This window comes from Saccoglossus kowalevskii, chromosome 19 (assembly GCF_978046115.1).
Source record: "Saccoglossus kowalevskii chromosome 19, keSacKowa6.1, whole genome shotgun sequence".
In the NCBI taxonomy this organism is placed as follows: domain Eukaryota; kingdom Metazoa; phylum Hemichordata; class Enteropneusta; family Harrimaniidae; genus Saccoglossus; species Saccoglossus kowalevskii.
Genome location: NC_140659.1, coordinates 4,345,808 through 4,368,625, shown reverse-complemented (window position 1 = coordinate 4,368,625; position 22,818 = coordinate 4,345,808). Strand labels below are relative to the sequence as shown.

At 35.4% G+C, this 22,818-nt stretch overlaps 1 protein-coding gene across 2 annotated transcripts in view; it reads right to left on the bottom strand.

The window, feature by feature from the left end:
- LOC100368341 (cGMP-dependent protein kinase 1-like) overlaps positions 1 to 22,818 on the bottom strand; it is a 142,309-nt gene that overhangs the window by 73,203 nt on the left and 46,288 nt on the right. Inside the window, exon 1 of one of the 2 annotated variants that reach the window (XM_085493596.1) lies at positions 7,084 to 7,543. The exons of the other annotated variant lie outside the window; for it this stretch is intronic. Coding sequence (XP_085349722.1) covers positions 7,084 to 7,463 — 380 coding nt within the window. The 5' untranslated portion in view covers positions 7,464 to 7,543. Of the gene's footprint in view, positions 1 to 7,083; positions 7,544 to 22,818 lie in introns of those variants that run through there. 2 annotated transcript variants of the gene reach the window in all.

Here is a 22,818-nt window from a genome sequence, read left to right as displayed (position 1 = left end):
AGAACTGTGGTGATGAAAAGGTTAACTAGGAAACTATTAGTAATGTATGAATTCAACACAAATTCTTTATAATTTGCTTAATATTAATATAGAGACAAAGAAAAAACGTGTACTTGTTTCCACGGAAACAAAGCTAATGGGATAATTTTCAAGTCAATACAATATTTAAGCCTGAATGAATTCTAGTTGCCAGCAGCACTTAATAAAATAATTATGTATCATTAAATATTTAATATTCCAAAAAAATCACTAATTTTTAACTTAAGTTTCAACAATCAAAAACCATATTAGGTACATGTACCAGACTATATGAAGACAGTCTGGCAGAAGATATTGTCATGGTGTCTCAAAATATGATAGTGATCTGGGTTACAGTTTAAGAGATGGCTAGACAGACAACAGCTAATAAAGATGGCATGCATTGCAGGCAATAAAATTAACATCTCTGCTTTGGTATCCTTAATGACAGCAGAACTAAAAACCCAAAAAAGTAAGAGACAGATTAGAGACTTTCAGGTAAAGTATCTCTCATACCCACCATCCAAGGTCAATTTTCATTAAAAATCATATTTTTCAAACTTATTTATTAATTGCACACGGGTAATATAAACCTCCAAATGATAAGTCAAAATAGTATTAATGCATGTGAATTAGTTAAAATTAACTTCAACCAGAAACAACAAAACAAGTGCAGTGTAATCTGTGTACCTATCAGATAACACAAAACAATAAAATCAGTAATAAGTATTGACTGTTTATAAACACTACTAAAATATCTGTACCATATGCATCAGAGATGAATTCATTATCCAAAACGAAACTTGTTGATGCTTATTATTCCACAAATCAAACACCACAAGCAAGGTAGACGTGCTTCTCACAGCCAGGTACATGTGACATCAACTCTTGTGCTTCTCATAGCCAGGTAGATGAGACATCAATTCCTGTGCTTCTCATAGCCAGGTAGGTGTGACATCAACATCTGTGCTTCTCATGGCCAGGGAGGTGTGACATCAACTCCTGTGCTTCTCATAGCCGTGTAGATGAGACATCAACTATGTGATTCTCATAGCCAGGTAGATGAGACATCAACTCTGTGATTCTCCTAGCCAAGTGGATGGAACATCAACATCTGTGCTTCTCATAGCCAGGTAGATGAGACATCAATTCCTGTGCTTCTCATAGCCAGGTAGGTGTGACATCAACTCCTGTGCTTCTCATAGCCAGGTAGATGATACATCAACACATGTGCTTCTCATAGCCAGGTAGGTGTGACATCAATTCCTGTGCTTCTCATAGCCAGGTAGATGAGACATCAACACATATGCTTCTCATAGCCAGGTAGATGAGACATCAACACATATGCTTCCCATAGCCAGGAAGGTGTGACATCAACATCTGTGCTTCTCATAGCCAGGTAGGTGTGACATCAACATCTGTGCTTCACATAGCCAGGTAGGTGTGACATCAACTCCTGTGCTTCTCATGGCCAGGTAGGTGTGACATCAACTTCTGTGCTTCTCATAGCCGTGTAGATGAGACATCAACTCTGTGATTCTCATAGCCAGGTAGATGAGACATCAACTCTGTGATTCTCATAGCCAGGTAGATGAGACATCAACTCTGTGATTCTCCTAGCCAAGTAGATGGAACATCAACATCTGTGCTTCTCATAGCCAGGTAGATGAGACATCAATTCCTGTGCTTCTCATAGCCAGGTAGGTGTGACATCAACTCCTGTGCTTCTCATAGCCAGGTAGATGAGACATCAACATCTGTGCTTCTCATAGCCAGGTAGGTGTGACATCAACTCCTGTGCTTCTCATAGCCAGGTAGGTGTGACATCAACTTCTGTGCTTCTCATAGCCAGGTAGATGATACATCAACACATGTGCTTCTCATAGCCAGGTAGGTGTGACATCAACTCCTGTGCTTTTCATAGCCAGGTAGGTGTGACATCAATACCTGTGCTTCTCATAGCCAGGTAGATGTGACATCAACATCTGTGCTTCTCATAGCCAGGTAGGTGTGACATCATCATCTGTGCTTCTCATAGCCAGGTAGGTGTGACATCAACATCTGTGCTTCTCATAGCCAGGTAGGTGTGACATCAACATCTGTGCTTCTCATAGATGGGTAGGTGTGACATCAACATCAGCGCTTCTCATAGCCAGGTAGGTGTGACATCATCATCTGTGCTTTTCATAGCCAGGTAGGTGTGACATCAACATCTGTGCTTCTCATAGCCAGGTAGGTGTGACATCAACATCTGTGCTTCTCATAGCCGGGTAGGTGTGACATCAACACCTGTGCTTCTCATAGCCAGGTAGGTGTGACATCATCATCTGTGCTTCTCATAGCCAGGTAGGTGTGACATCAACTCCTGTGCTTCTCATAGCCAGGTAGGTGTGACATCAACATCTGTGCTTCTCATAGCCGGGTAGGTGTGACATCAACATCTGTGCTTCTCATAGCCAGGTAGGTGTGACATCATCATCTGTGTTTCTCATAGCCAGGTAGGTGTGACATCAACATCTGTGCTTCTCATAGCCAGGTAGGTGTGACATCAACACCTGTGCTTCTCATAGCCAGGTAGGTGTGACATCAACTCCTGTGCTTCTCATAGCCAGGTAGGTGTGACATCAACATCTGTGCTTCTCATAGCCAGGTAGGTGTGACATCAACACCTGTGCTTCTCATAGCCGGGTAGGTGTGACATCAACATCTGTGCTTCTCATAGCCAGGTAGGTGTGACATCAACTCCTGTGCTTCTCAAAGCCAGGTAGGTGTGACATAAACATCTGTGCTTCTCATAGCCAGGTAAATGAAACATTACCTTCTGTGCTTCTCATAGCCAGGTAGGTGTGACATCATCATCTGTGCTTCTCATAGCCAGGTAGGTGTGACATCAACTCCTGTGCTTCTCAAAGCCAGGTAGGTGTGACATCAACACATGTGCTTTTCATAGCCAGGTAAATGAAACATTACCTTCTGTGCTTCTCATAGCCAGATAGATGTGACATCAACTCCTGTGTTTCTCATAGCCACGTAGGTGTGACATCAACTCCTGTGCTTCTCATAGCCAGGTAGATGAGACATCAACTTCTGTGCTTCTCAAAACCAGGTACATGTGACATCAACACCTGTGCTTTTCATAGCCAGGTAGGTGTGACATCAACTCCTGTGCTTCTTATAGCTTCTCACAGCCAGGTAGCTGTGACATCGACACATGTGCTTCTCCAAGCCAGGGAGAGGATACATCAACTCCTGTGCTTCCCATAGCCAGACACATGTGACATCAACACTTGTGCTTCTCATAGCCGGGTAGGTGTGACATCAACTCCTGTGCTTCTCACAGCCAGGTAGATGAGACATCAACTCCTGGGCTTCTCATAGCCAGGTAGGTGTGACATCAACTCCTGTGCTTCTCATAACCAAGTTGATGTGACATCTACACCCGTGCTTCTCATAGCCAGGCAGCTGTGACATCAATTCCTGTGATTCTCATAGCCAGGTAGATGTGACATAAACTCTGTGATTCTCATAGCCAGGTAGATGTGACATCAACACCTATGCTTCTCATAGCCAGATAGGTGTGACATCAACTCCTGTGGCAGGTAGAATTATCCAAGCCTTGGATTCTTTATAGACAAACAGGGAATATGAGCTAGGATTAGACTGTCATGAGACAGGTTAGTTTTACCCTACTAATGTGCTCTCATAGCCAAGTAGATGTGACATCATCATGCAAATACACGAGTTTCACAAATTACATGAGTAAAACATCTGATAATAAATTGCTTCCTGTATGGATTAAAACCGATAATTAATTAATTGGTGCTTAAGTAAGATGCTTAACATAGTGGAACTATGATGTCTTTCGTCTACATGAATGTTTACATCAATGTAACATCTGTACATGATGAAAGTCATTAACCACAAGAGAACTGACCACAAGTGATAACAACATCTGGCATCTTAGACTCAATTCTCAATAGTCTTGGTTGAATCAATCAAAATTCAAAACAATTTTTCCTAAATGCAGCTGCATACTGAATATGGTAATTAACAAGCAACAAATGAAATTGACATTCCCGTCAGAAAGCTTAAGAAAAATGTTGTACCATAGCAAAGGAATTTTACTAGCCAATGAGCACTGCAACTGAGTGAGATGACAGGATGTTGATTATCACTCATAGCAACACTGTAGCAGCATGTGTTCTCTTCTCATTATGATGCATAATCAGAAATACTCCTTCATTATGATTAGAGAATGAGTGGTGTCAATTAGGTTTTCTGTGGGCAGTTTGGGATTTCAATTTTATTTTGATTGGAATCATGATCTAGATTAGCCTGTACCACTGAAAATACATTTGTTCCAATATCATATGTTTTTATGTTTATGTAATTAGTTACACTATCATATATCGCTATATGTATGTAATTTGATGCATGTTAAGTTTCTTTTGTCCTGAATATGTGATTCTAGTCATGAGTGGCATGCCATAGTTTTTAACATTAATAGAACATCGTCCAAATCATGACATATTTCACAAACTGAATAGAAACATTTACCCCATAAATATTGAGGTGGCGGCTGAATTAACCGACCTTGGTTGGCAAAGATGCAAATAGACATTATTATACACAAACCCATTTCTAAACTTATCAGTACTCACAGGGATTATGTCAACAGCTTTTACATACAAGCATTTCAATACTTAAAAGAGACATGAATGGAATTAGATGAAAGCATGTCAAAAAGAACTTCAAATTTAAAGTGGCCCATCAGAGTAGGCACTTTGGAAGATCAAGGCTTATTTCAAGACCCTTTTGAACTCCTTACCATACTTTTTGTTACCAATATAACTTTATTATTTAGTATCACAAATTTCACAGAAAATAATGATGACATGATTTAGTAAGTCTCTACTTCGCTAATTTACTAATTCCCAGATGTGCAACATTACTGAGCACACAGACTACAAAAATAGGAAGAGATTGTATAACTATTTGTCATTTTTAAAGCCATTCATTTCATTTTTTCACAAACTTTATGCATTTATGCCCTCCCAACAAATATCTTACAAATGTACACATGTATACCAAAATGTTATAAATTATATTTTGTCCAAAATCAAGTTTTTTTATAGCTAGTACAAAAAATTAACTTTCTGAAATTTAATTTTTCTGCTGATCAGAAAAGAGTCAAGGACAATCCAGGTAGTGTTGCCATGGTGAACCCAAACCTGCTAAAATTTAGATAGATCTACACTTTATTTCTATTGACATAGCAACAATACAACAAGCATTACTCAACTATGTCAAGGTAATCAGTCAGAAAGGGCATAGCAACATTTTTTTTGCAGTTATCATCCATAACTTTTTTTTAACAATAGGTTATAGTAATCTCAATGACATGGGAAATGTACAAAACAACACATACGGCCTTTGTTTGTTCAAACAAGCAAGCAATACTCCAATTAGCACAGTAAGCATTAGCCAAGCTGTTTGCATTTGAAGTTAATTTGCAAGATATTTGTTGATTGATATACAAGTAGACTTGAAGTTCAGCCTGCATTAGATCTTTCATTTTAATTGGGAGATAAGTAAAAAAAAAAACATGAAATAAGAACAGCTATAAAATGTGAATGCTGCTTTATTTTGAAGTGGATGGAAAATGATAGTGAAAATTAATCAATATGGAATTATTCACAGAATATTGAAAATAAACAAAAAAATCCATGAGAGCAGGGCAGATGTCCCAATCTCTGAAGCATATCTCATTTTTATAAAACCGTTCTTCAGGATACACTTTTTTCAAATTAAAGAATCTATGATAAGAAAAAATTGCCTGGGGATCATTTTGCTACGTGATTTTTAGACAAATGAATTTTACAGTTAGTTGTCAAAAATGCTATAAACATAGTTATATCAGGAATAATCACTGGGCTATGTTGGATTCATTTCCCGAGTAGATGTATTCTTCTAGTCAACAATACTGCCCTGGGTTGTTCAGGATTAAACTCAACACGAGTACATTGATGAACACACAGCTGTTGATTACCATGCCAAAATATCTTTTCACTTTTCAGCTTAACAAAAAATTAATTTCTCTTGCTTTCTTTAAAATGCCCGGCCAATCTTTCACCTCATTCATTTATGAATATTTTGATAGCGCGCGCACCGGGGAAGAACGCATTTCGATATGTACGCAAGCTTTGTCCATAAGCCTGAACTCCTTCCAAAAATTCCAAATAAATTAAACCATATCCATTACGGGGGTTTAAAATAGACCACTGATTAAAATTGTCAAAGCTTTCCGGCATACAATGTTAACGTCTGGAGGGGGTGTATCAAGCTGTGGGGATGGCGTTTACTGCACTCGACTGAATTGTACAAACAGAACGCACCCCGTAATGCATGGAGAAAAGTATATGTACCACGCGCCGCAGATTTTTTTTTATTAAAATGGCAATCAATGAACAGAATGAATGGCGAGCCACTGGGCGATGTCAATAGAATATACGGTCGACATTCCATTGCGGGTTTGACGCAGTAATAACATTGTAAAGTAGGGGCAAGAAAATGACTTCAAATGGAAATTGTAAAAACGTAAACCATTTTGGGAGAGTTATGTACATGTACGTGACATCACACGGCCGACATACTGACGCGAGTCGGGTATGTATTTATTAGTTAAAGTTTATATCAAAACTGATGTACGAAAAAGGAAAACAAACACGTTCACGTTACAAAAGTCAATAATATTATCAAAAGCGTTTACTTTAGGTAAGACAACTCGGAATGACAGGAGTGAACTTGTTGAAATACAATATACAGGTTTTAGAACAGCCAAGCAATACACAAATATCCGATCATTGAATACTGTCATCGGGTTTAATATTGGCATTGCCATAAATCTGGATAATTGAACCCGACATTTGGTATGTACACTAGACATCCATTGGTACGGAAAGTTGAGAGAGACCAGATGTAACAGTGATTTCCAGTTATTTTATGGCCTAGATTATATCTATAGCCTAAAGCGGCGACATTGGGCGGAGAAACTATTAAACTTACGTGTGTGATTTCCCGACTCGCTTTAACTGGGGTTTCCCCTGGTGCTGCACAGATTCTCCAGAAATTCCCAAACGTTTTTGTTTGCGATTATGCTGGACACCTTGATGTATTTGGTGGTTTTGTTGTTGCTGCTGTTGTTGCTGTTGTTGTTGCTGCTGTTGTTGCTGTTGCTGCAATTCCATTGCTTGCTGATTGCGTAAAGCCTGTGTTGCTGGTCGTATAACTGACCGATATTTATCAAGTTCATTTTGCAATCGCTGGATAAGTTCATCTTTTTCATCAAGTTCCAGCTCAAGTTCGTCAATTAACTCGTCTCTCTGTCGAAGCTCCTCGATTTTTTCCTGCAGTGCGTACTGCAGGTCGCGAAGAGTTCCCATCATGACGGACAAGCAGACGCCGCTCAGAATCGGAGCGCCAACTCGAAGTTGCACTAGGAGACCAGTGGAGGCAATCTTATAATTTCGTGGCAACAGTGCCGGCGGATCAATGAGTAGCTCCTCAATAACATGCAACCTGGATTAAGAAATTCCTAATTTCCGGCTGAAAACCGAGAAAGATTCCATATGAACATCAGCAATAACAGTAATCACTGTCTTCGGAGATGGCGTATCTCTAAAACACACTAGAACCTGTGAACCACGGGAAAAAACGTTTATCGTAGAAACCAATCATCCCAGTTTCCAGTCATAGCACTTTGTCTGGTCATAAACAAAAATAAGGCACACCAACGTTCGCAGCTTGTCTCCAAGACGTCTTCAGGCTATAGGCGCAACTGAGAATCACAAGAAACTCCACGAAGCGAGCAAATACCGTTATTGCAAATACCCCTACCATTATGTATCGGGGTATTCTCGATAGTGTCGTCACCCCCGCCGACGAAATGCAATCCCATCACACGCATCGGCGAAGACCAAACACAGCACTTGATGTACAATTGATTGAGAGTTCTTACTGCAAAACATTCCAAATAGATCGATGTTGGATTTTCAAGACACTCAAAGCGATTGTCACGTTTCAGTAAAATCAATTCCTCTCTTCAGCGTCTGCTAGCATTCCCAGTGTAGGCGCGAAAACGCCGTGTTTATTGAAATTCATCGCCCTTCGTCCCTTCTCATTCTGCGAGTTAGGAGATTAGCCAAGTCGTCGTGTCAGTGAGGCTGACAAATCGTACATTCAGCGTCTAATGTTACATAGATATCACATTGCCATGCAAAATAAATAAATGTCATGTCATTGATACAAACACATAGCGTCCTTCGCAACTAACATTTCCCACTAATACACTCTTATTTCATTCCACAGTAAATTAATACAAACACTAGGGTCGTAGTTTACTGCAAAAAAAAGACACGTGTCGGCCTTGTACACTGAGCCTACGAACTTCACACAAACGCCCGTCAGTGGACGATCGCGACATTTCGTACTACTCTTATCTGACAACACAATAAACCTGTACGTTCACCTTATTCTGTCACATGACTTAAACATGAATGTCAATAACGCATTACTTGCAAATGACCACTGGAATGGTTCAAACGAGATAAAATCCAAGTTTTTTTTTTAGATGCGAATCTAAAGGCGTGAAGGTGTACACACGCACGTGTAAACCACTATGAAGAACAGTGACTGAAAACGCACACATTTCCGAACGATCTGTACGTAGAAGTATAAACTGATTATTTTACCATTTTTACTCATTTTTCAGCATTCTGTAACAATGTTTACTAAAACTATAATTTTAATTTTCAATAATTGTAAAAAAAGGAACACGTTTTGTGTGTGTGAATTCAAGTATGTACACATTTTGTGTGTAAATTCAGCATTCTTTGATTCTTTATTGAGGCAATAGATAAACAAGTCCTTGAAATTGCAAATATAAACAACGAAAAATTGAACATGTTTACAGACAGTACATGTATAACCTGTTACCTACATGTGTGTGAAAATAGTGTTTGTTGATTTTCCAATGTTTTGTACACACACCTGAGTTTTGTGATTTCTTTAATTATTTTTTTCTAATAATGAAACCAATAATCAGTATTTTAATTGTATCCTCCTTTGACAAAGTTTTGATTAAGTTATGCAATAAAGTATACTAAAAAAACTTGAATATGAAAAGATAATCTTTCTCCACCCACATAACCAAATGGTATGGTCCACACATTTTATCTTCACAGAAATAACAAATATAACATCAAACTACTTAATTATCGAATGTTTTGTGTCAAATTTTAGGAAATTTGCTAAAAATAATAATTCAATATGTGACCAAATAAATAATGTAAGCAACACAATATTGTAATTTTTATTAGTTTAACTTAATCAGAAAAATAGAAACAGTACTATAATTAAATAAACCACATACCTGATATATTTATATATTGCCTTTAGGCAGAACAGTTATGTTTCGGGAAAATCATTGCTTTCATAACATATTAGAAAGGTACGATATATGTTGTATATATGTTGCTTATGGGATATAACACAGAGTTGTACATTTGTGATAATTTATTTGCAGACATTATTATTTTCATAAGCTGAAGTAAATAATACCCTAGGTGAAAATAAGATTGAGTGAATGGAATTCACACAGTGAACCAGATTCCATTGTCACCTCATCAATTCATCTGGCAGGCACCCCCAAGCAACCTTGATTTCGAAAGTTGGAATTTTCTGGGACACTTCACCTAAATGGGTTTCTCTGTCTCACACACTCAATACACATGCTCATATAAAGAATACAAGTTAAATCCACCAAAAATAATTAAAATTAATCATGAGAAATATATTTTTGCCCAAATTTGGAAACTACTATTAAGCTGCTTGATTGGGGACTAAAGTACGAGTCTGGGTCAGTATCATCCTCACCCTCACTTCACCCTAAAATAATTCTAACAACACACTCACCCTCACTCAAACTCACTCTCTTCCAAGATTGTATAATGGTACATTCAAATTGATTATTCATGCCTCTGGCTATAGACACCTCTGTAATTTTTAGAAAATATCATATACTCCATGTTATAATTCCCTGTGGGGTGAAATTGGAAATTTAACAATAATTGAGGCTGTATGTTGATGAATTACATAATTTCAATTTACGAATCAGAGTGAGCGATCCGAAAACTGTGAATCCCAACCGAAAAGATCTCATCAGATTGGCATGCCGACATTTGGTTATTTCACAGTGTCTACTCAATATATTAACTTAAATTGAACAGCAAATACTAGTGAGAAGAAGCAGCTCTCTCCTGCTGATAACTGTCTTCTCTCAGTCACATGAAAAACTCATATAAAGCATCGTAAATGCAAATTCAATAATAGTAGAAAATGTATATACATATTACGTTTCAATAAAATTTAATTCTCAACACATGGAACAGTTTGTTCTAGATCTTGTTTAAATAAAAGATATTTTAGTTCACACATTATTTATATAATTCGTCATCACATCCGGATATTCTGTCTTCTAATTAGCCGGCATTCACTTATCCATGACATCACATTTTATACATCATTGCATATGTACATATATAAATATATTGTTTCACAATATGACTCTGAGTACAGCTTTTTTATTTCAAGTTGGTGTGACCTCTGACCTAAATCTGGCAAAAAAGGACTTGCCTAAGTGATCTATTTGTGCTATTCTCTCTTCTTCCGCCAACAACAAGGTCAAAGGTTGAATACCTAATGTTGAGGTCAGACATGCGTTACTCATCAGTGGGCCCAACTATGTCTAGCTTGTGGTTGCTATGACGATAATGAGGATTGGGAAAGAGCTTTTAATGCAAGATTAATGACTTGTTATGTTTGGTTTATAAGGTGATATATTATGGGATATAACTTCAAAAGACCATGCTGAGCCAAATATGACCATATGATGAAAAATTTTGAAATATATGGTAGTTTTTCCCCAAAACCTTGGTCTGGCAATTGAAAACATTATACCACTTTCAACTTAGTATTAATAAATAGTATTAAATTTAAGCTATCGTATAACAATGCTGACTAGATTAATAAAGTATCTTAAACAGTCCTCATCACTGAATTACCACTCCCTATGGTTTCTGTTGCAAAATGCACTATATCTATCTACCGCCACCTCTTGCACTTGCAAAAAAAAGTCAGGAGAGACAGCAGTGATACACCTGGTACAAAAATATTTCAGTCAGATTACTTTTTTTGTGTTTAAATAAATAAATAATAGAAGAAATATAGTTTGGTGATAATGGAATAATATTATGGTCATTTTATATTAAGTTGACACAGTATGTTTGAAACTTTATCATAGCGTGCATGTTGTGGGTAATTTAATTGTGTCATTTAGAGATGTTCCAAAATCAACCTCTTTACTCAGGACTGAGCAATTTTATCAGTTTCAATCAAGAATCATGAAAATAATAGTCACGTTAGCCTCTGATTCAGATTTGGATTTGAACTGAGATTCAGATTCATCAATTATGAGATGAATGCACAAATTGAATCCAAGATTCACACGATATTTTAGTACAATCTTCTAAAATAATTTCAAATGCTCACAAATACAGATAATTTTTCCTGGTTACAAATTAAGATTCTTGAAACAACTAAAATTCCCAACTGAATACACAAGAATTTATGAGAAAAAAAAATGTTATTTTTTTTGTTTTTTTCAAATTAAAAAATTCATTGCAGTGTTTTAGAAATTCTGAAATAAACAAAATCATGGAAAACAAGTGTATTTCAAAATTTTTAAAAACAGACACCAAATATTTTATAATATTTCCCCTAATGTGTTCTTGTTTCTGCTTTGTGACACCATGTGACTTAAATGTGAGTGAAGCACCAATGTCTAGTGCAGGATACAGCACTTGCAAAATACGACATATACAACATTCCATTTTCATTATAATGGTAGACATCAATAAAATTCCATTAAAAAGTCACTCCAATTTTCTGCTTCATCTTCATGACAAGAAAAACAACTTAAAATGGTTAAACATTTCAGTGATTATAAATGTTCCATCATGTATGCATTACGCGATTGTCTTTGCTTCACTGCTCTTTAACAGTTAAAGGGGCAGCTTTCCATCCCTGGGATTGCACTACAGCATTTTTTTTTTCATAAATTCTTGTGTAATCAGTTTCTAACCAGAAAAAAATAAACACACCATGGGACACCATCTACTAATCAGCTGTTGACTGTCATATTTTTCCAGAAATATATTATAAAAATTAAAACATTTATTCATAAACAGCATGGCAATAGAGAGTACACAGTTACAACAGAAACATAGTGAAACAATGAAAAGCTTGCCTTGAAATTTCATATATCCATTCATACAACATTGTAAAAATATAAATCTGTAATAACTTGAACACTTCAATGGACAATGTAATACATTTATTATGCAAATTAGCATACTGTTATGTATAACAACATGTATCAAAAGTATTGCCACTATTAAAGTTGTTGATGAATGAAACAGTTCTCATTAAATGATAACCATGAGGTTAACAAGTAATATTAAATGGAGATCTCCCTTGGTGCAGCAATGAACAAAAGCTACAGATTTATTGCCCTTGTACATTACCATAATTCATACTCAGTTATTAATCTGTGGTAACCACTAGCTTTTTCTTTCTTTCATGAACATTTCATCTGAAATAAAGCTTAATTATAATATAAAAACTCTGGAACCACTGAATTTACGCAATTCATGTGAAACTTAATTTATACATGCATACATATCACTATATATGAGGTAAATAGCACTTACAATGCAAATAATAACAACTACCGGTAAATTATATATAACATGCCACTTTACATTCAATTTTGTCTATCTGTATAGTTGCGTATGTATTTCTACTATAATTTAAAATAACATAGAAAATACTGATTAATATCTCCAATTTAAATACTTAAATACAATAGAATTGGATAGAATATGACCTAACCTATTATAAAATGATGGGCAGTATTTTAATAATAATGTTTTTTACTTTCATTTTTATTATCAGTTTAAAACAGTTTAACTCCAATTATCAGTTACATCACAGGAAAAGGAATACTTAAAAGACTGTTTTATTCAAAACATCCAAAAAGATAGTTTTAGTAATTACCCGATTTTATCTTGTCCTTGTTCATTCAGGAGAAAAAGCTTTCAAAGATGAAAAATGCCTAAGGCAGCCCATTTGCAGCAATTGTAAATGCATCCCAGAAGGCTGCGTGTGAGGATCGCGAATATGTACTTGAATTAAAGCAAATTTCAAGCCTGAAAATGATGAATCACGGACGAAGATACAGCAGAGCAATTTACTCAAGGAGAGAAGCGAAAAACAGGAAGCTTGAGGCAAAGAAAGAATTTTCTTTCCAGAATACCTTACAAAAAGAGAGTTAGACTTTAAAAAAGACGTTAAATTGAAAGACATATCTCTGCATGTAGCTTTAAATTCAGCAAACTTATACCAGGGTATTCTCAACTGCGGAATGACGCTGCAATTTTTAACATTGCCTTGCAAGTCAATAGGGCATTCACATAACTTTGTAAATTTATTTATTTCACCATTTCATGTTATTAGAACATATGATACAAAGAAAGAAGCACATTACATTATGAATGGTGAGGACCAAGGAGGTAAATGTAGTTTAGTGGAACTGGTCAAGTCAAGTCAAGACCCCATGGAGGAAACGTAAAAAATAATTCGAATCTTATGTAAAAAAAAAACTAATTGATAAAATTTAGCAAAATAACAAGAAAAATATATATTACTCCATTGTAAGTGGAAAATACAGATATTTTTGTCAAATATGATCATTATGTAAACAAAAATACCAACAATAAATTGATATTACGAACAGTTTTTTTTTTTTTTTTTTTTTTTTTCTTCTTTCTTTTTCAAATAAAATTTTATTTTCTAATAATAATTACAATGTTCATATAGCAGTAAAAACGTCACAGACACGACATACAAAACATTACAAAAAAGTTTAGTACAGGGGATGATCTTTCCAACAACGGTACCAACGCACCCCATTTTAAAACGTACTTTGTTTCGTTCAAGACATTTTTTTCAATAGATTCCTTTTCTTTGAAAATCTTTATAAAATAATCAAGAGAAGGCGTTACATTTGTAAAGCGGCAGATATATAAAACATATTTACCTATTAAAATAAGATGGTTTAATAGTATACATTTTTGAAGAAATCCAAAGAGAATACGTTCACAACTTAAAACTATATTATCACTTCCTGGTATAGCCCCCCAATAGTTTTGAAATAATTTCCAAAACGAAATTGTGGTTGTACATTACATTATTACGAATAGTTTGTGAGGTAAATAAAACAAGTCATTGTCAATGACACGTCCCCGTTCCGTTCATATTTGAGTGACATATACATTCAAAGCAGATCATGACCGAAATGCACCTGCATATGTACAACACATTGTGCTAAATCTGAACAAAATCCATCCATGCATGACTGAGATCCGGTTCTGGAATTGTGAAAATACGTGATTTTGATGCATTTTCGGCCTTAAAATGGCCATCATTCCGCTATTGTTAAGCAGATCATGAAACAAATGCACATATCTATTTGTGACATGATGTACCATGTGTGTGTGAAGTTTGAACTTGATCAATCCAGACATGTCTTGGATACGAATCCAGAACTGAATTCTTTAACAAAATGGCCACCAGTCGGCCATTTCGAACTTGATCCGAAAAAAAAAGACGTGCATCAAGGTCCTATTATGTTTAATGTATGTACCAAATTTGAACAAAATCCATCCATGCATAACTGAGATACGGGTCCGGAATGGTGAAAATGTGCGATTTCAATGCATTTTCGGCCTTAAAGCGGCCCACATTTGGCTATCGTTAATGAGATCATGAAACAAATGCACATACATATTTGTGACATGATGTACCTTGTGTGTGTGAAGTTTGAACTTGATCAATCCAGACATGTCTCGGATACGAATCCAGAACTGAATTCTTTAAAACAAAATGGCCGCCAGTCGGCTATTGCGAACTTGATCCGAAAAAAAAAATGACGTGCATCAAGGTCCTATTATGTTTAATGTATGTACCAAATTTGAATGAAATCCATCCATGCATAACTGAGATCCGGGTCCGGAATGGTGAAAATGTGCGATTTCAATGCATTTTCGGCCTTAAAGTGGCCGCCATTTGGCTATCGTTAATGAGATCATGAAACAAATGCACATACATATTTGTGACATGATGTACCTTGTGTGTGTGAAGTTTGAACTCGATCAATCCAAGCATGTCTCAGATACGGATCCAGAACTGAATTCTTTAAAACAAAATGGCCGCCAGTTGGCCATTTCGAACCCGATCCAAAAAAAAAATGACATGCATCAAGGTCCTATTATGTTTAATGTATGTACCAAATTTGAACAAAATCCGTCCATGCATAACTGAGATTCGGGTCCGGAATGGTGAAAATGTGCGATTTTGATGCATTTTCGGCCTTAAAATGGCCGCTATTCGGCTATCGTTAATCGGATCATGAAAAAATGCATGTGCATATGTCCCACTTAATGTGTGATGTATGAGTGAAGTTTGAACTTAATCGGTCCATGCATGTTCGAGATACAGGTGATCACGGACGCACGGACGCACACAGGGCGTCCGAACGGGGACTAATAACAGAGAAGAATATCTAGCTGTAAGGAAAGTGTGGGTGAAACTTTTAGATAAAACATGAATATCCAACTTACTACGGTATATTGTGCAGTAAGGGACGACGTCAAAAGATCGATGTCGGATAAAAAACTTAATTCCTTTAGTTTTTTTCCAAACCCCCTTACCCCCCACTGAAACTTAATTGATAAATATTGGTCATGGCGTCAGACTACATTCACCATTAAATACAAATTGATAATCGGACAGTAGTATCCTCGGGGGCGGAGCTACGTCACTGTACCATGCATTTCTATGGGCTCTGTGCGCGCTGCTGTGGAACGCCGGTCGAGCCGGTGAAAATTCGAGAAAACAACACAAACACAACTTTGAAGTAATCCCGAACAACCAAATTTATATATGTTACACACGTAGGGCTAATTTTGTTGCACTGTTCAGAGGAGTCTCAACAATCATCCCAAAGTACCGTTTTATGCGAGTTTTGGGCCTTTGTTTTCACCGCCGTAGGTTGCCAGGCGGTGAAAATGCCCGGATGTTCGCCCCCGAGGATTGCATAGCAGTTGGTTGTCGGGTGGGTGTAAAAAGATTTTACAAATGCACCTCATTTGACGCACAGATTTACACTCGAACCAAACCATTTTTCTGTTTTTTTCCCTTTTCGGTTATTTCTGTCCATGATTGGATAGAAAAAAAACCAACTACAAATACATTAAAAAATAAAATCGTTTTTGTAGGATGGAAACTTTTTGAGGTCAAAACCCCCCACCCCCAAACTAAAGGAAATAAGTTTTTTATCCGACATCAATCTTTTGACGTCGTCCCTAATGTTGTGCATCCAAAGTTTAAAATCAAAACACAGATAATTTTGTTTATGAATGTTGTGGTATACACGTATCATGAACAGGATTTCAGGTAACATTTCATTGTTTAGTTGACCATTGTACAATATCTCAGGAATATGTTTTCTGTTCATACAGGATTTCTGGACATAACTTTAGCTCCTTGTTTTTTCATGTCTGCATAATATCTTATTGAATTCTTACATTCAATTGGGATATACAACAACAAATTTGAAAACAAGTACATTTTGTATGGGTTTTTTAAAATACAAAGGCAGTACAGCGACCTTATTAACCTACGCTTAGTAGTGGTTGACGTGATTCTATTTCCGCCATGCTCTATACTGCTTTTACATCTGATGTGAACAAAAGAATGCGAGGTAAATGTGACGCACAAATAAGTAAGACATTCAAACATGTCCGTAACACTTTAAGACACATCTGTAGCATTTTACGGATGAATGAATTCTATTCTTGCCAATCTTAGATGTATATATCATTTATTGAAAGATACAATGTAGTTTCTTTTTAAATTTATCATACCTATATGTTCAAAGTTTTCTGCCATCTTTGACAATTTGTGACTTCCACCGACCAATATAATTTTGTTCAAATTTTTAACTATAACAATAATTTGTTTGGTATTAACTTTGTAAACATTTATTTTGAATTAATAACAAAACTCAGATTACGTTCCTTCCTCGATAACGCTCTTAGCTAGTATTCTAACGAGGGAATTTGTGTACACTAAATAAAGATGAATCTTTTTTTTAACATGGATTTTTAGTTCAGAGCTTAAGATTCAATTGAAAGACTTTGACAGCACATCATCTTTATTTATTTCAATATAATGAGATGGAGATTAGTTTTGGGTATCTTGGAGACGAGTGAGGTGGTTATACATTTATATAGTTGCTTTCAATACATTAGAATCTATTCAATTCTCATAGACATTTATGTATGCATTATTTAATGTGTCAATAATATTTGCAGTAAAATATTCACTTTAATAAGATTGTATCTTCACAGAACCAACAGTAACGTAACACAAGGATGTGAACTAATAAGAATTCCATTTTAAGACTTTCTTTCTGATTGATAATTTTACCACACTAAGAAAAATAAACCAATGTTTGATTAAAAGTATTCCCCAGATTTCTTGGATTCTTCAGGGATTTTGGTTTGAACTGTGTGAAGGCGATGATACTACATTGCAATTGCCTCATTGTTATTCAATCAGGAATTGAGATGTTGAGGAATGCTTAAGCAATATATAGATTTAAATCAACTGATGAAACTTTGGAATCACAACTTGCAGTCTCAAGCTGCTTTGCAACTCTTTTATTAATAACTTTCAATAAACCATTTTGAGCGCATTGCGAGATCTCGCGTGTTTTGACAAATGGACATGTCATATTCTACATTCTGAAGTGTAGGTACATTGTGTATGTATCGTGCAGATTTACATCTGTTTCACTATAATAACTGTTTTAAATGGTAAGACATGACTTCCAAAAAAGAATATATAATTTTTATATTTTCCACCAAATTTTTTTTTTTTAATTCAACATTATTTGTTGAATTTATTTATATTATTATTCCAACAATGTAGATTCTGGAAAAAAATGTCATTCTTAGATTATCGGTTGTCTGTATTTTTTCAGCAATAAATTTACTTAACATGTTTCTTTAAGTCAAGAACTTATCACTGTTTATAGTGGTGAATTATAGGTATACAAAGAAATTGTAAAAATGACGACAGTAAATACGGTAACTTAGATCCCTGTGACAGCAATGCCTGAGTAATGAATGACAGGAAAGTGTTCTTTGATTCTAAATGTTCTAAACTTGCTGCATGTGAGATCTGGTCAGTAGCTGCATGTGAGATCTGGTCAGTAGCTGCATGTGAGATCTGGTCAGTAGCTGCATGTGAGATCTGGTCAGTAGCTGCATGTGAGATCTTGTCAGTAGCTGGAAATCCCCTTATTGCCAGAATTTCAGTTAATTTTCATGGTGGAAAGTTGCATCAACATTGGAACAATATCTGGGTAATTATTAACTCTATGACTGCCAGATATTTTTACCGCCCAGAATTCAGTGCAAATATTTTCACATTTTGTGAAATTTTCACTAAATTTTATCATCATTTTGTTCCATATGGACAGTTTCAGATATTGCTTTTAGTTTTTGATCAAAGGGTTTGTAAATTTTCATCAACATTTCATGCAGGGAGGAACAGACACATGTACACAATCATCTAACAATAGCAATCAAAGGGTTAACATGAATTTATGTTTTAGTAAATCAATTCAAGTAATAAATATAACTGTAAACTGTTAATTTTTGTTGCCAGGAATTGTCATGATTTGACGGTTTTATGCCATTTGTGAAGCGAAATTTCACAAAAGTCGCTGACAATCCATGTCCATATCGTAGGAGACCCAGAGAAATTTTCACTGCTACAAAATGTTACGTTTCTCACTGAATTGTTAATTTAAACAAGATAGACCATATAGTAGACTATAATGACCAGATAATAACATGCTTAAAAGATTTGACTGGGATATAATATTTAGTAGGGTCAGAGGACTGGAGGTCTTACCTTGAAATATTTTTGCCTTCAGGCATTTATTTCCCTATTTTATTGAGGACGTTTTTTGACAAATGAGCGCAAGATGATCACCGCAATAATGTCTTAAGCTAAAAAACATCTAGGGTATTGTGCAATCTTTCTTTTCTTGGTTATTTTATTTCAGTTTTTTTGTTCAAGTGACTTTGCTAAATTTAATGTAAATTAACTAACACGAACCAAAAATAGGAAAAAATAAAATTAAGTTTATTGCAATGCAATTAGACTCAACGACTAATAAAAATTATAGTTTTATACTAGAAGGGTATTACATTTTACAAACTGCATATGGCATAAAAAACACTGAATAAATGCATTAGTTTGTGCTTAGAATCGGCAAATTAAATGACTATTTTTATGAGAAGTGTCAAAATTTAACAATAACAATATGTAGTAGGTTAAATGGTCGACACATATGCGTGTGTTACTCATGTCATCATATTCTGAACAACTTTCTCCTGTGACCTTTCCGTCATTTTACACAGCTACGAATAACACCGTTAACACACAGAGCAATAACAACCTGAAATGTTTGTAGGGATTCAATGGTTGACTATTATATTACACTTTTCTAATCAAATTTATAATTGAGAACGTACGGTTCGAGGCGAATGACATACATGTGTAGTGTTTCTGGTGTTCATTTCAAATATATAATCTTGTATTTTCCATGGGGTAGAAGGGAGGGGCAATCTAAAAATTCAACAAGAAATGAATCAAAAAAAGCTTAAAAAGAACTCACGTGTGCTGAGAGTATTGGAGACACATTAAAATTAATTCAAAATTTAAGATTGGGTTGCTATTTGAAATGCACAACATGAAAACAATGTGATTCACATTATCAAAATTAATAATACCGGTACATATAGAAAATACATTTGATTTTTCATCCATGATTTTTAGACTAATTAATTCCAGAGCACATTAGTGGAAAACTGAAAAGTAAATTATTATGCAAATTACCAGTAGGTAATTATTATAGATGTATATAAACCAAAAACTAATTAGATCATCACATGGGTTAATTAGCCTATATATGTACCAAGATTCACTGTATTAATTACTGTCACAGACAATGCACAGATCTGTCTGTGCATTGTCCTATGTATCTATGTAAGTTTCATTGAAATGTGATGATTAGTACCTGAGATATCAGTGGAAAAGCCAAAAATTGACTAATCATTATGCAAATTAGGTTAATTATATGAATGGATTTTTACCAAAATATCAGTGGAGATATCAGTAGAACGACCGAACAAACACACACATACACACATACAGACGGGCTAACTGCAAAGACTCCCATTGTGTGCCTTGCACATGGGAATCAAAAACAAAATTAAATCATTGCTGATAAATGGCAGATAACTTTTATTTGGAAAGGATTAATAAACATTTTTGTTGTCCCCAATAACAACCTCATTAACCTCTTATTTTGCTCTTAATCGGTTTTCTCGAACATTGTTCTTTTAATTATGGATACAGCAAATTTCATAATCCTCTTGAAAACATCTGTTAAATTCACAAAATCCACTCTCTTAAATTTATTGTTCAGTTTAAATACTGTTCAGTGTATACAATATTTTCCTGTACAGTGAGTTATCCCAGCAATAACTTGTCAACAGACGTTGCCACAATTGGTGCATTGGTGCATTTTACAGCCATTTCTGGGGAATAAAATAATGTTGCTGATCAGTACCATGAAAAATGTCTTTCATCAAATGGTGAGAAAAAGGTTTATTTCAAGATTGGTTTATACAGTGTTCAGTTTAGATAACGTTCAGTTTAGACAGAGTTTGGCTTACACAGTGGAATACAGTTTAGACAGTGTTCAGTTTAGTTTATAGTGTTCAATTCAGACAGTGTTCAGTTTAGACAGTTTTTAATTCAGACAGTGTTCAGTTTAGTTTAGACTGTTCAATTCAGACAGTGTTCAGTTTTGACAGCTTTCAATTCAGACAGTGTTCAGTTTAGACAGTGTTCAATTCAGACAGTGTTCAGTTTAGACAGTGTTCAATTCAGACAGTGTTCAGTTTTGACAGCTTTCAATTCAGACAGTGTTCAGTTTAGACAGTGTTCAATTCAGACAGTGTTCAGTTTAGACAGCTTTCAATTCAGACAGTGTTCAGTTTAGTTTAGACAGTGTTCAATTCAGACAGTGTCCAGTTTAGACAGCTTTCAATTCAGACAGTGTTCAGTTTAGTTTATAGTGTTCAATTCAGACAGTGTTCAGTTTAGACAGCTTTCAATTCAGACAGTGTTCAGTTTAGTTTATAGTGTTCAATTCAGACAGTGTTCAGTTAGTTTATAGTGTTCAATTCAGACAGTGTTCAGTTTAGTTTATAGTGTTCAATTCAGACAGTGTTCAGTTAAGACAGCTTTCAATTCAGACAGTGTTCAGTTTAGACAGTGTTCAATTCAGACAGTGTTCAGTTTAGACAGCTTTCAATTCAGACAGTGTTCAGTTTAGACAGTGTTCAATTCAGACAGTGTTCAGTTTAGACAGTGTTCAATTCAGACAGTGTTCAGTTTAGACAGTGTTCAATTCAGACAGTGTTCAGTTTAGACAGCTTTCAATTCAGACAGTGTTCAGTTTAGACAGTGTTCAATTCAGACAGTGTTCAGTTTAGACAGTGTTCAATTCAGACAGTGTTCAGTTTAGACAGCTTTCAATTCAGACAGTGTTCAGTTTAGACAGCTATCAATTCAGACAGTGTTCAGTTTAGACAGCTTTCAATTCAGACAGTGTTGTTTTTACAGCTTTCAGTTTTTGTTTTTAAGAAATAATAATAGAAGTCCTATGATTTTATGCATGCCGGCATACATGAATGGTTGGGACCATTTGAGTGGGTGTCAAATATCTCTCAGTTTGTTGGAACACTGGGAAATTCAAAAGTGCACAACATTAATTTGTAAAACCCTTTAATACCGACAGAACTTCAGAAACTAAATAGAAATATGTGGCCATTAGATAGGAAAGTATTCCATTAGTTGCACTGATTTGGATTCACTTCGTCGTTATTTGGCTTTCATTACAACAGACGGTAATGCCTTGCAGGAAAAGTAGACCTATAGATATTTTAGAATCTGACCTGTCCATCATTTGCCCTCGTCCTGATGTAATATTATTAATCTGATTTTTTAGCTGTACCATCAGTGAGTACTGTATGGTAACCATGGCAACAATACTTGATAGAAGTACCATCACATAATGCTGACAACATAATTGCATAAAAGCTTTGCTAGTCTGTTAATATTTTGACTTAATTAAAAGTCTGAAGTAAATATGAAAGGTTACCTCGTGAACAAAATAATTTTCTGCAGACAAAAACAAATAATAGCTACAAATGTATAGAAAACCCAGATAACATCACTAATCAGACAAGCCTCGGTCAAACAAAATATATCCTCAGGTACTTTTATGTAAAAGATAAAAAGCAATTTGACTGGCGATGTGTATGACAGGGGCATTCACACATGTCAGTAAAGCATGAAAAAATGTATATCTCAAATTATCTGCAAGTGTCACTTCGCTAAGGAAAGAGTGTGAAATATATTCTATTAATCTGACTGCATGCATCTCCCGTGGGATAGTAATATTTTAAAAAGTTA